At 37.6% G+C, this 13,552-nt stretch overlaps 1 protein-coding gene across 1 annotated transcript; it reads right to left on the bottom strand.

Moving 5' to 3' along the window:
- Positions 1-5,346: 5,346 nt before the first annotated feature.
- On the bottom strand, positions 5,347-13,313 carry nabp1b (nucleic acid binding protein 1b; the record flags this gene model as incomplete). Its single annotated transcript, XM_079840390.1, has 6 exons — positions 5,347-5,537; positions 8,827-8,893; positions 8,964-9,051; positions 9,138-9,209; positions 9,654-9,792; positions 13,220-13,313. 6 exons carry the CDS (start codon positions 13,311-13,313, stop codon positions 5,347-5,349), a joined length of 651 nt encoding a protein of 216 aa, XP_079696516.1.
- Between the last annotated feature and the right edge of the window lie 239 nt (positions 13,314-13,552).

Here is a 13,552-nt window from a genome sequence, read left to right as displayed (position 1 = left end):
ACACTTACATTACCTAACTTATGTAATTGAATCCATAATGTTTGTAATGGTATCTATTCAGTTTGTTATCAAAAAGTGTAATGAAGTTACGACACAGCCATGAGGTTCTGGGCTATAGAACAGAGTTTGCTGCCAATACAGTAAATGTTATCACTGTACCATATGATTGAATCTATACTGTACCTTTATAAGTTTGAGTTACAGTAATGTGGCAGTATCTTCCATGGTAATCTGTTTACAGTATCACATGGCATGCATACTGTAATGTAAAAATGCTGTATTTGATGCCATCTGTCTCCCTTCTTCTGATGCATTTTTGATCAGTCTGATGTTACACCGTCATTGACTATTTCCTCTCCCTTACTCTATTCTGCTCTATGTTCACTCACACCCACATGTGGTTCACTATCTTTCTGGGTATACGTATGGTTACAAACTGTATATTCTCTCCCCTTGCACTAACCCTACCCCTAAACTTACCCATCACACAAAACTTAATGCATTTTACATTAAAAAAAAAACACATTCTGTATTTATAAGCTTGTTTCCACATGCCATAATGTAGAGTTTACCAGGGCACACACACACTTTGAACATAGTAGTTATAATCTAAGATAAATCGCTTATAAAAGAATTCATTACATATGGTTATCCATATCGGAAATTGCAAACAAAGTAGAAACTATGTATATAGAATCAATATCTAATGAAATGTACCAAATGATTCAGTTGGATTAAATAGACAAATCTATTAAAGGGTTAGTTCACCCAAAAATGAAAATTCTGTCATTAATTACTTACCCTCATGTCGTTCGACACCCGTCAGACCTCCGTTCATCTTCGGAACAGAAATGAAGATATTTTAGTTGAAATCTGATGGCTCTGAAAGGCCTCCATTGGCTCAATGGCACGTTACACTCTCAAGACCCTTAAAAGGTACTAAAGACGTCGTTACAAAGTCCATCTCACTACAGTGTTTCTAAAATAACTTTATGAATCGGCGACAATAGTTTTTGTGCGCAAAAAAACCCTAAATAACGACTTACATAGTGATGAGGATTTCAAAACACGGCCTCATGAAGCTTCGAAGAGTTATGAATCAGTGAGGCCAATGATGACTCGGATCGCGTGTCAAACCGCCAAACTGCTGAAATTTGGCGATTCAAACCGCTGATTCGACTCACTGATTCATAACGCTTTGAAAAAACAATCAAATACACTCTGAAACAGGTTTTCACAGAAGCAGATCTTCACTAAAACCCATCAAAATAAACGTTTTTGAAAATCTCTGTTTTGCAGCACTTTGCCAAAAAATAAAAGGATAAAAGTTTGTTACATTTTATTTAATTACCACCGTTTTGGTCATATATTTGTATCAAAATCATAAAAAGAAAAAATTCATAGGATTCTTAAACATTTTAATAAGTTAATGATAAAAATAAGTTGTTAATCTAATTCATAACCATTTATTGAATTTGGTTGATTAGACATGTTTTATTGAAATTTTAATTAACAAAACAAATGGTTTCAAGTTTGTTATAATAAAGCATTTGTTCAACCAAAAAAAAAAAAAAAAAAAAAAATTTTAATAATACAGTTTATTTATTAAATAATTGTTTAATACTGTGATGCTGTGAAACTCTGATGTTTTCATATCGTGAAAACCTCATTCTATTACAACCCTACACTCTAAAAAAAAAGGCTCGTAATCATAGGGGAACCTTTTTTAGTGCTATATAGCACCAATTTTGGTGCTTCAGTGGTTCTTCAGCGGTTCTTCAGAGGTGCTATATAGCACCTTAGTCAAAGAACCGGTGAAGAACCTCTGAAGAACCGGTGAAGAACCTCTGAAGAACCGCTGAAGAACCTCTGAAGAACCGCTGAAGAACCACTGAAGCACCAAAATTGGTGCTATATAGCACTAAAAAAGGTTCCCCTATGATTACGAGCCAAGAACCATTTTTGGTGCAATATAGAACCTTTTTTTTTTTAGAGTGTACACAGGATATTCCACACCCCTGCTGTTAAAAAAGTAACTCACTAACTTTTACTCTGAGTACATTTTAAATGAACTACTTTTTACTTTTACTTGAGTACATTTTTAGACCGGTACTTTTACTTGTACTTAAGTAAAATTTCTTTGAAGTAATAGTACTTTTACTTTAGTAGAATATTTTGTTACTCTTTCCACCTCTGTATAGCATTCTATATTAACTATTATTATAAACATTATTTAACCAGAAAGAGGCAGAGGAACAGGATTTTTTCATAGCTTATCTTAATGTGCTAGTGTTGGGATATACGGTAGTGACAGTTTATACAAATATTACATTATTTTTATAAGTTACCAATGGATCTTGAACAGTTACTTTATACTGTGTGGCAATTTTTCGTTACATTTTGAAGTACAGTATCAGGACAACCCACATGTTTTACTGGTACTGTTTATTAACTATTTAACAAGGTATTATAGTCAGCTGTTGCAACTTTATAATAACCATCCAGATAATGTTTATAGACAGTTTACAAACCAACTAGTAACCCTTAACTAAGTGTTAGGAATATCTGGTCCGTCTATCTATGTAATGTTTATAGATGTTTTAAAAATGGTTTCTTAAAGGTTTACAAACATTTTTTAATGGTACAGTGGTGTTTTTGGCAAATGTTCAATTGTAAAAAAAATTCAATTTTTATGCACATTATATGCAACAGCAGTATTTGCACTGTAAACCTTTTTTATTTATATAAATAAATGTATATATCAGTGTGGGTGAACTTAAACTGTATGGCTATGCTGTGGTTCCTGTAGGCTTTGCATGCGGGGGTGGGGTGGGGGGGCCTCCATGTCCATTTTGCTTGGGGCCCCCAAATTCCTTCAAACGGCCCTGCACACACACAATGTGGTGTAATACTACAAAACAAATTATAATCATAACCTTTATCTCCATACCAAAATTACAGATGTGATTCATTATAAATCGTTAAAATATTAATGTCTGTGACGCTGCAGCACAGAGACTGTTGTGTAGACTGTAAGTAGGCTATTTAAAATATTTAACTTTTTTAAATGTTTGATATGAATAAAAAGCGCTCATAAACGGCCGTCGATGGCATTCTCGTGAAACGAGTTGAGTCGACCCAGAAACGGCGTTCCTTACGTCACGACTTAACAAGCGGATAGTAGCCTACCAAAGCGAATAAAAAAACTAACATTTGAATATTCCCTACATGCCGTGTGTAATATTGCTGTTTATGAATGTAAACGTTCTGCAAAGTTGTAAAGTCGAAAGTGCACAATAAATAAAGTTATTGTCTCCCAAAAGAAACAATCGACTCTGAACCGCCTAAACGAGTCATCTGTCCCAAATGTCATTTTACTGATGAGTTCAGTGCGGGATTCACTAGCTCGCGAAGGAGGGAGTGAGACTGATTCACCCGATGAGTCATTAGAGAATCACTGGAAAATGCGGTCATGTGCAATGTATATTATTGGAAAATGAAAGTGTTTTTTTGACCCTTGATGCATGTAAACCTAGAGACTCCAAAACAAAATTAGGAAACTTTAAATGAGTATAATAGGGGCACTTTAATGTTGAGAGACTATTTTTATACCAGAGGTCCTGGACATCTTGTTCAGAGACATGGCATTATGTCAAATACCAATAGATAAAAAAAAATCTAAACTGGGTAGCCTTTACTACAAATCTTATAATGGGCCGTGGTTGGATCTTTCATCAGGACCATGATCCAAAAGATCAAACTCAACAACATGGGTCACTGAGCACAAAAGAAGGTTCTGCCATAACCATCCCAATCCCCTGACCTGAACCCAGAAAACGGATGAAGAGAGCATATCAACATGGAGCTGGGAATCCGAAGGATCTAGAGAGGTTCTTTATGGGGGAATGGTCTCTGATCTCTTGTCATGCGTTTTCTAAACTCATCAGGCATTAGGAGAAGACTCATGGCTGTTATCTTGGCAAAAGGGGGTTGCAAAAAGTATTGAATGATTGAAAGGTGCCATTAATTTTGTCCAATGTGTATTAGAGAAAAACATTTATTTCATAATGAGATTTTCCCTCCATTTTCAATTGTTTTACTTAGGTTTTTGTGATTTTTTTTTTTTTTATAATAAAAAAGGATTAACAATGCAAATTTATTTTCACTGGCTTCCTTGTTCATATTTACCAAGGGTGCTAATAATTCTTGGCCATTAGTTTAAAAGACTTAATGCACAGATTACACTCTGCAATGTAATATCAGCTTTGTCTATAAAAGAGTGATACTGTTTCTCAGTTGTAGTAGTGTTTGATTTCCTGTCACAAAAACCTTTACATTTGTGCTGACAAGAAGAAGAAGAAAAAAAACTTAAACATAACACTGAAATTAAAAATGAACTTGCAAGTTGAGATGTTGTGAGAAATGACTTGGTTGCAGCATATATAATTTAGATTTTTTTGTTTTGTTTCATGTATTGAAATCCTTTTGGTCCTAATATTTTATGCCTAATTCCTTTTTATGAATTTACTATGAATAATTACTAGCACTAATTAAGTCTGAAATTACTATTGACTATATAACTGCTGTAATAAAAATAATTAGGACAGGGTACAGTAAATGTAAACTGTTTTTTGTTGTACCATCTTTAGTTAACTTTGAACAGGTAGCATGCATTATGAATGTCACTATTTTATTTTGAAGATATATTTATTAGGTTTATTATCTGTTTTTATTAGTTTTATCTATTATTCATTTATATACACGCAAGGACTTGACATTTCATGCAATTCCATTGTAATGCAAAACAACAGTAGCTGGCATAAGCACCTGTAGAGGTGTATTTCTTTGTTTATGTTTTAATTTTCACAAGGAAATCAACACCACTAATTTATTAGAGCCTCAATTCAATATCTAAAACGGCAGCTCCACCATCTCACCACTAGAGGTCAGTCTCGCCTCAGTTTTATTCTGAAAAATCTGGAAAAATGTGCCAACACTGACGAACAAAATACATTATGTGCACCACCACTTTGTGAAAAATGGCTCTGCTGGATGATCGATATTCAAAGTGCCATCTAGTGTAATATTTGAGATTTCCAACAGAGGGAACTAAAAGTTTCCAATTAATTAATGGCCCAAACTTATGAATACACAAATAAGACAATGATTTTAAGTAGCTTTATTTGTACGCTACTTTGTTCTGCAAAATAACCTCATCAATCCAGAAAAAAAGTTAATTCAGTTCATTAATCAAATACCCCTTAACCAATCAATTAAGTGAATAACAATAGTTCAGTTATTAAAAAAAAAAACATTTAAAAATAAATACAAAATTGCACTTTGTTCTCATCTCTTCAGTGCTCTGCGAGGATCCCGTCCATTAGTGATGGTGGCAATGGGTTTTGGGCCCTGACCGCCACCTGAAACTGGAGAAGCACGGCCATTCTTCCAATGGCTGCGGTTCAAATGACGCCCACCTGTACCATAGGAGATCTCTCGGGGGACAGGAGAAGGAGAAAACACAGCGGAGCCAATGGCTGTGAGGGGCAGAGAGGATAGTAGGATATATTTCAGCTAATTCTGGCCAAGAACCACCCATTTAGACAGAGGGAGCCATCTGACTGACTTCATGTAAAGTGAGCACCACAACTTGTTTTGTTTTTATCCATTTAATTGTTAAAGGTAGCCTACACTATGCAACTTTTTTTTTTATGTGAAAAATTTACAACATTCATATATGCGAGTACATCATGAATCCATCTTCCGAACCGTGTTTTTGTCTTATCCTGAATCACTACTTAAGCCTATAAGTGTTTATAATCAGACTATTTTAGACCGAGCGGGATGACAACTGTTGCGGACACGTCATATACATAAACAGAGAGAAGTAGTTCCGGCTACAATGCTCTTCCGCAAGACGCACGCAGTTTTGTTTATTAACCGCTAGAGCGCCAAAAGTTACATACACTGCGTCCAAAATCAAATATTTCCATACTATATAGTATCCGAAAAACAGTACGCCAATAGAGTAGTAATGAATACCTAGTAGAAAGTTAAGCGAAAATGTCCCCGGGTGACCTCCTACTTCCAGCGAGATTTTGAAGTGCGCATTTGATCAACACTTTACTATCCCATGAGGACATAAGAGGATTTGTAAATGGAAGTGAAGTGATGCAATTGACGCTGGTAGGTCACATGATAATGACAACATGGCAGATACATCTGGATTACATTCATACTACACACATTCATACTATATAGAACATAGCCTACTTTTTGACATTTTTCACATGTAGTACCTGCTCAGACTACGCGTTCTCAGACACATTTAGTATATTGTACCTTTTAAAGGAACAATTAAAAATAAGATTCCAGCTTATTCCTTGATTTTTAGCAGTTTTATTTTAAGTTATTTTAAAGGCCCCAATATCGAAATCAAAGAATCAACTGGTGTGACGTCATTACGAACCAAATTACACCAAAACAAAGTTTGTTTCTAAAGTTGGAAACAGCTTGCCAAAGAGAACTTTCTAGAACTTTCTCTGACTAGTAAACACCTCGAACCACCATTGGTCCGTGCCCATTACGTAAAAGGTAGGTGTGGCTCTAAGGCTCCGGCTTCTTTGATATGGAAATCTACTCTGGTTCATTTCGCCAAGGTCAGGTCTGCGAGTAAAAAAACATGAACACACTGGAAAGCTGCTTTATAGTAGATACTGAAGTTGTAATTCTAATTAAGAGTGACACTGACATTGTTTTTCATGTATAGTTGCTTGCTTTAAAGCAAACTATTGTATAAAGTGCTATATACAGTGGGGAGAACAAGTATTTGATACACTGCCGATTTTGCAGGTTTGCCCACTAACAAAGCATGAAGAAGTCTGTAATTTTTATCATAGTTACTCTTCAACTGTGAGTGACGGAATCTAATACAAAACAAAAATTCACATTGTATGATTTTTAAGTAATTAATTTGCATCTTATTGCATGATGTAAGTATTTGATCACCAACCAACCAGTAAGAATTCCAGCTCTTACAGACCTGTTAGTTTTTCTGTAAGAAGCCCTCCTGTTCTCCACTCATTACCTGTATTAACTGCACCTGTTTGAACTCGTTACCTGTATAAAAGACACCTGTCCACACACTCAATCAAACAGACTCCAACCTCTCCACAATGGCCAAGACCAGAGAGCTGTGTAAGGACATCAGGAATAAAATTGTAGACCTGCACAAGGCTGGGATGGGCTACAGGACAATAGGCAAGCAGCTTGGTGAGAAGGCAACAACTGTTGGCGCAATTATTAGAAAACGGAAGAAGTTCAAGATGACGGTCAATCTCCCTCGGTCTGGGGCACCATGCAAGATCTCACCTCGTGGGGCATCAATGATCATGAGGAAGGTGAGGGATCAGCCCAGAACTACACGGCAGGACCTGGTCAAGGACCTGAAGAGAGCTGGGACCAAAGTCTCAAAGAAAACCATTAGTAACACACTACGCCGTCATGGATTATGCAGCGCACGCAAGGTCCCCCTGCTCAAGCCAGCGCATGTCCAGGCCCGTCTGAAGTTTGCCAATGACCATCTGGATGATCCAGAGGAGGAATGGGAGGAGGTCATGTGGTCTGACGAGACAAAAATAGAGCTTTTTGGTCTAAACTCTACTCGCCGTGTTTGGAGGAAGAAGAAGGATGAGTATAACCCCAAGAACACCATCCCAACCGTGAAGCTTGGAGGTGGAAACATCATTCTTTGGGGATGCTTTTCTGCCAAGGGGACAGGACGACTGCACCGTATTGAGGGGAGGATGGATGGGGCCATGTATCGCGAGATCTTGGCCAACAACCTCCTTCCCTCAGTAAGAGCATTGAAGATGGGTCGTGGCTGGGTCTTCCAGCTAGACAACGACCCGAAACACACAGCCAGGGCAACTAAGGAGTGGCTCTGTGAGAAGCATCTCAAGGTCCTGGAGTGGCCTAGCCAGTATTCAGACCTGAACCCAATAGAAAATCTTTGGAGGGAGCTGAAAGTCCGTATTGCCCAGCGACAGCCCCAAACATGAAGGATCTGGAGAAGGTCTGTATGGAGGAGTGGGCCAAAATCCCTGCTGCAAACCTGGTCAAGAACTACAGGAAACGCACAATCTCTGTAATTGCAAACAAAGGTTTCTGTACCAAATATTAAGTTCTGCTTTTCTGATGTATCAAATGCTTATAGCATGCAATAAAATGCAAATTAATTACTTAAAAATCATACAATGTGATTTTCTGGATTTTTGTTTTAGATTCCGTCACTCACAGTTGAAGGGTACCGATGATAAAAACTTCTACATGCTTTGTAAGTGGGCAAACCTGCAAAATGGGCAGTGTATCAAATACTTGTTCTCCCCACTGTAAATAAACGTGATGTGACTTTACTGGAGCGCAGAATTGCAGAGCTGGTGCAAACATATCCACATCTCTATGATCTGACGCTTTCTTGTCTGCCATTTTCTCACCACTGTTATTTCTGTTAAGTGTTAATTTTGTTATTGAGAGCAGCACATATTTATATATTCATCTAAATGCCACTCCCAACAACATGGGTGGTGACGGGATGTTGGCTAGCAAAGAATGAAAATGAACTTCACTGTGAATTTATCAGGGCATTAAGCCAACTTGTGGGCCTTTGGAAATATCCTGAGGCACCCTTAGGGGTTCCAGGCTCCTTGGCTAATAAACACGGGATTAGAGGGACAGCAACATAGAAAATAATGTTGAATTAAATATCATTATTTGCAATAAATACTGCCTTTGTCAAACAATCATTCAAGGTTCTAAAGTGCCAACCTGTAGGTATAGTAGGTGGTCCGGGATTCGGTATAGTAGGAGCGCTGCCATAACCTTCTGTTTTCACCTGTTTAGATATAAAACAGACACTCATTCTGCGCTCATCTCACATTCATGCCCAGTATTTTTACACTCACATGGGTGTTGTTTATTTGGTTGATTTTAGCCAGCACCTCCGGGTTGGGCTCACTGAAATTCGGCACCTCCGAAAATATCATACAGAACCTTTGATAGATGCATGAAGGTACTGGTTATCGCAATCATCATTTCGGTTTCAAAGAACTTAAGTTCAATCAGCTGTGAAGACCTACTCTCCAATCTTCTGGAGGTCCCCTGTTCTCCCAATATACAGTGTAAGACATCCTTTGAAGAGAGATGCATATCTGAAATCAAATATAATTTTCTTTAACGCGATGAAAAAGAACAAAATCAAAACTTTCTATGAAAGAGGCTTTATTATGATTCTAAGCATTAAAAGGGATAGTTCACCCAAAATTGAAAATTCTGTCATCATTTACTCACCCTCAAGTTGTTCCAAACCTGTAGGAGTTTCTTTAATCTGCTGAACACAAAATATGATATTTCGAAGAATGTTTGTAACAAAGCAGAAAGAGCAACCACTGACTACCAAAGTAGGTAAAAAATACTATGACTAATCAATCTGCTTTGTTACAAACATTCTTCAAAATATCTTCTTTTGTGTTCAGCAGAACAAAGAAACTCATACAGGTTTGGAACAACTTGAGGGTGAGTAAATGATGACAGAATTTTTGGGTGAACTATCCCTTTAATACTATTATCAATAGCCTAATAAACTCTACTCCCACCCTCGATTGAGTCGGATGATGTCTCCGGTTTGTATCAAGCTGCCCACCTCGTCCCACACTGATATGGTGATACTTCCGGTTTTGTCAGCTACTTTACATGAACGCACTTCGTGTCCATCCTTTGTCTTAGAAACTCGACCTGGTATATTTTGTTAAAGAAGCACAAACATGGTACACACTTTAAATGCAAGTCAATTGGGCAATTAGAAGTAGGGTGTTATTTAGGGCTGCCACTAACAACTATTTTTTATCGTTTAATCTATCGACTCATTTGTTGATTAATCTATCGACTAATTTATCACAATAATTTTCAACAATTTTACTTGAAAACATTTAACTTTAATTTACTTTGGCATTAAGTAGTGTACTATAAAAAAAGTATAACTGTAAACATGCCCTTGACAAAATCGAAAACTAAAAGAGTAAAAATGTAAAAAGTAACAAAAAAAGTAAAAAACCAACATTAAAAAAGAGAGAATATCAACCAATACTTTTTAGTGTTGTCACAATACCAAAATTATGACTTCGATACGATACCAGACTAAAACGCCAAGTAAAACAAAAAACAGTAAAAGTAATTGAATAATATGACAGAACTTACAATTCATTGTTTTATTAAACAAATGTTAAACCCTAAAAACTCACTTGGGGTGTCTCAATCAGCTCCTTAGTTCAGTAGTCAGGGCACTGATCAGGGAGCCGGCCCATTGTCTTATGTCCTGATCAGTGCCCTGACTACTGAACTAGGGAGCTGATTGAGACACACCATTGGTCAGCGTGTTCCTGCTCCGCCCTGCTTCACAAAGAATATTAGGTCCGGCCCTTTAAGAGCTGCACGGACCAAATTCATTGTAATACATCCGATTTCTCATTCATTCACTAAAGACATATCCGTCTGTGTTTACCTGAATACTCGCCAGGACGTGCATTTTTACATATTTTTGACCATTCAAACTCAATAATCCACGAAACTGACGTTGTGATCTGTCTGAGTGAAAGGCATGTACACGGCTGCGTACGCTTCAGGTCAAAGTCCGACAGTGCGAGCCCGGCCGCCTGTATTTTCTAATGTAAGCGTTTCTGTTGCTTTCTTTTTCCTGAGCTGCGCTTATATATTTGACTGTTCTGCTTCCATTGTTTAGTGAACGGTTGAAGCAGAGCACACACACACACACACACACACACACACACACACACACACACACACACACACACACACACACACACACACACACACACACACACACACACACACACACACACACACACACACACACACACACACACACACACACACACACACACACACACACACACACACACACACACACACACACACACACACACACACACACACACACACACACACACACACACACACACACACACACACACACACACACACACACACACACACACACACACACACACACACACACACACACACACACACACACACACACACACACACACACACACACACACACACACACACACACACACACACACACACACACACACACACACACACACACACACACACACACACACACACACGAAAATTAAGAAATACTGCTCTTATTAGAGTGCTGTCATTTTTAAAGTACCGGTACTAATACAATTTCATATCGTACCCCCAGTCGACTAAAAATATTGACGTTGATTAGTTAACAGCATCATTGTATCGAACAATCGCAACAGGCCTACTGTTATTTTGATCAACAAAGATTACGAGGGCACATGAATTAAAAATATTGTATTGTTCACGGTTAAATTATTTATAATAAATAAAGCAATATACCATAAAAAAAATAAGTGTCAATTTTGATTTCATGGTGACTTTAAACAATAGTAATATTCATTTAGTTGTTGTAACACTTTGTTTGAGCATCTGTAACTCAGTGGTTGTTTGTGCTAGAAGTGTCAAATTTTCATAAATGGTAGTCACATTTGTCTGCTACAAATATAACCCACTTGGACATGTACCACACAATCACAGATTATGTGAGATAGTCAAATACAAAGAGTTCCGTTGTTACAATACTGGGGTGAGTTGTAACACAAGCTGGGAATAGATGTAACACTGAGGTAATTTGCTGAAATAACACCCACACAATCCAATTTTTGCATAAACATAATTGAAGTACAAAGAAAAAACAGTTTTGAACAACGACGTGCACAATTTAATGGCTTTAACTAGTTAACTGAGGTTCGGGAGAACCAATCACCTGACTTGAAAACCTTCTTATATCGGGCCACCCCTTTACAGTACTGTTTGTCTTGTTCTCTCTGCGCTCAAACCCCCAACAGCCATAACAAGGCTAAATGTTTTAGAATGTGCGTTTGAAGTTAGCATTATATTTATAGAAATATAACATAAATTTGAGAAATAGCCGCTTCAGGTCATGCAAGTTATTGTACCTATAAATTCATTAATTGCAAGGCAAAAATAATCTTGATGAAAAATTGTACTTGAAAATCAGTTTTTTTGGTCATACGATCTACAAATATGCTCACAGTTACATGCAATTTCTCCTGGGAGTGTATGATATGTATGACGTTACAGCTCTTTGCTGACCTCTCCAATATTAACCGTGTCCAGTGTTGCCAACTCTCGCGAGACAAATAAGCAACCGCAGCTTCAAAAACAAGCCCAAAACAAGCCCAATATTACATACATATTTTTTTACAGTCTATGGTCTCGACCTGTCTTAACTACCCCGTGTTTCAACCAAATGGCAACCTCCCCCAGTTTCTTTTGAAGCCAATACGGAAGTGACAAACTGCAGTTAATTGACTGGCCGCTAGAGACAGTCTTCAGAAGGGAGCAGAATCTTATTGAGCTCCATGTTAAAATGCCAAACTTTGCAGCAGAAAAAAAACATGTTTACAGCCTGGTACAAATTGTGGTTTTGGTCTATACGGCAAATATTGCCCTTCATGACAACTGTGAGGGGGTGAATTTTTTTTATAACTCCTTTGTTTACATTATAGAAAGCCTTAAAATGTTGCATAATTAAGGGCGTGGCCACTGAGTGACAGGTGGATAGCCGTTTGTCTGCTGTCTGTTAGTCATCACGTCACGTCACCTCAGCTACAGCCACGTCCCGCCTCTTTGCCCATTTTCAGTTATCCGGGAGTGACGGCAGACTTTACGCTTTAAAACGTTTGACGTCACGGACACTACGTCCATATTATTATTTTTTTACAGCTGCACATTACATTACATTTTTTTTAAAACCTGCACAAGATTAGTATGGATGTACTCGAAAACAGCACGGGTCGATTCAGTACGATTCGGGAACAATTTGTTCAGAACCTTTTACGGTCTATGGTTCAGAACAGCTTTGTGAGTCAGCTCAAACGACTCACAGAAAAGATCCAAACGATTCGCTACGTTGTTTTTCTTTTCTTTTTTAACGGACATCAGCATGGACTGGTAAGACATTATACCAATCTTATTTGAATTTATGTCTGTGAGCACACAAACATTTTCAAAAACTAGCAGGGCATGCCGTGTTTGGTCGATAAAAAGCAAACGTGTCCCACTCAAATATATGACTTACCAGTTTCCAGGACGATGAAAACCAAATTAATATTTTTTAATCCTGGTTTAAGGTCTTTAATCAGAGACACATTTTCGTTCAACGGGTTTGCCATTTTAAAACAAGAAAAAGGACAGGAAATCCAATTCGGTAAAGCTACCAGCCACCTCAGATCACCATGTGCTTTAAGGTGATTGATTGTGCCAGGCATTTATATAAGCTACCTCAATGAGATCAGATTTTAACGATTGGTGCAGATGAAACTTCCCATTTAAGACTGTAACAATTCACCCATATTTAACTAAGGAAGGAAAGGAAAAACAAAAGTGCAAAATTATCTACATTTGCGTACGT

The sequence above is a fragment of the Gobio gobio genome, assembly GCF_949357685.1.
Source record: "Gobio gobio genome assembly, chromosome: 17".
NCBI classification, from domain to species: Eukaryota; Metazoa; Chordata; class Actinopteri; order Cypriniformes; family Gobionidae; genus Gobio; species Gobio gobio.
The sequence above is the reverse complement of the archived record's forward strand: the minus strand, read 5'-3'. Positions and strand labels throughout refer to the sequence as shown.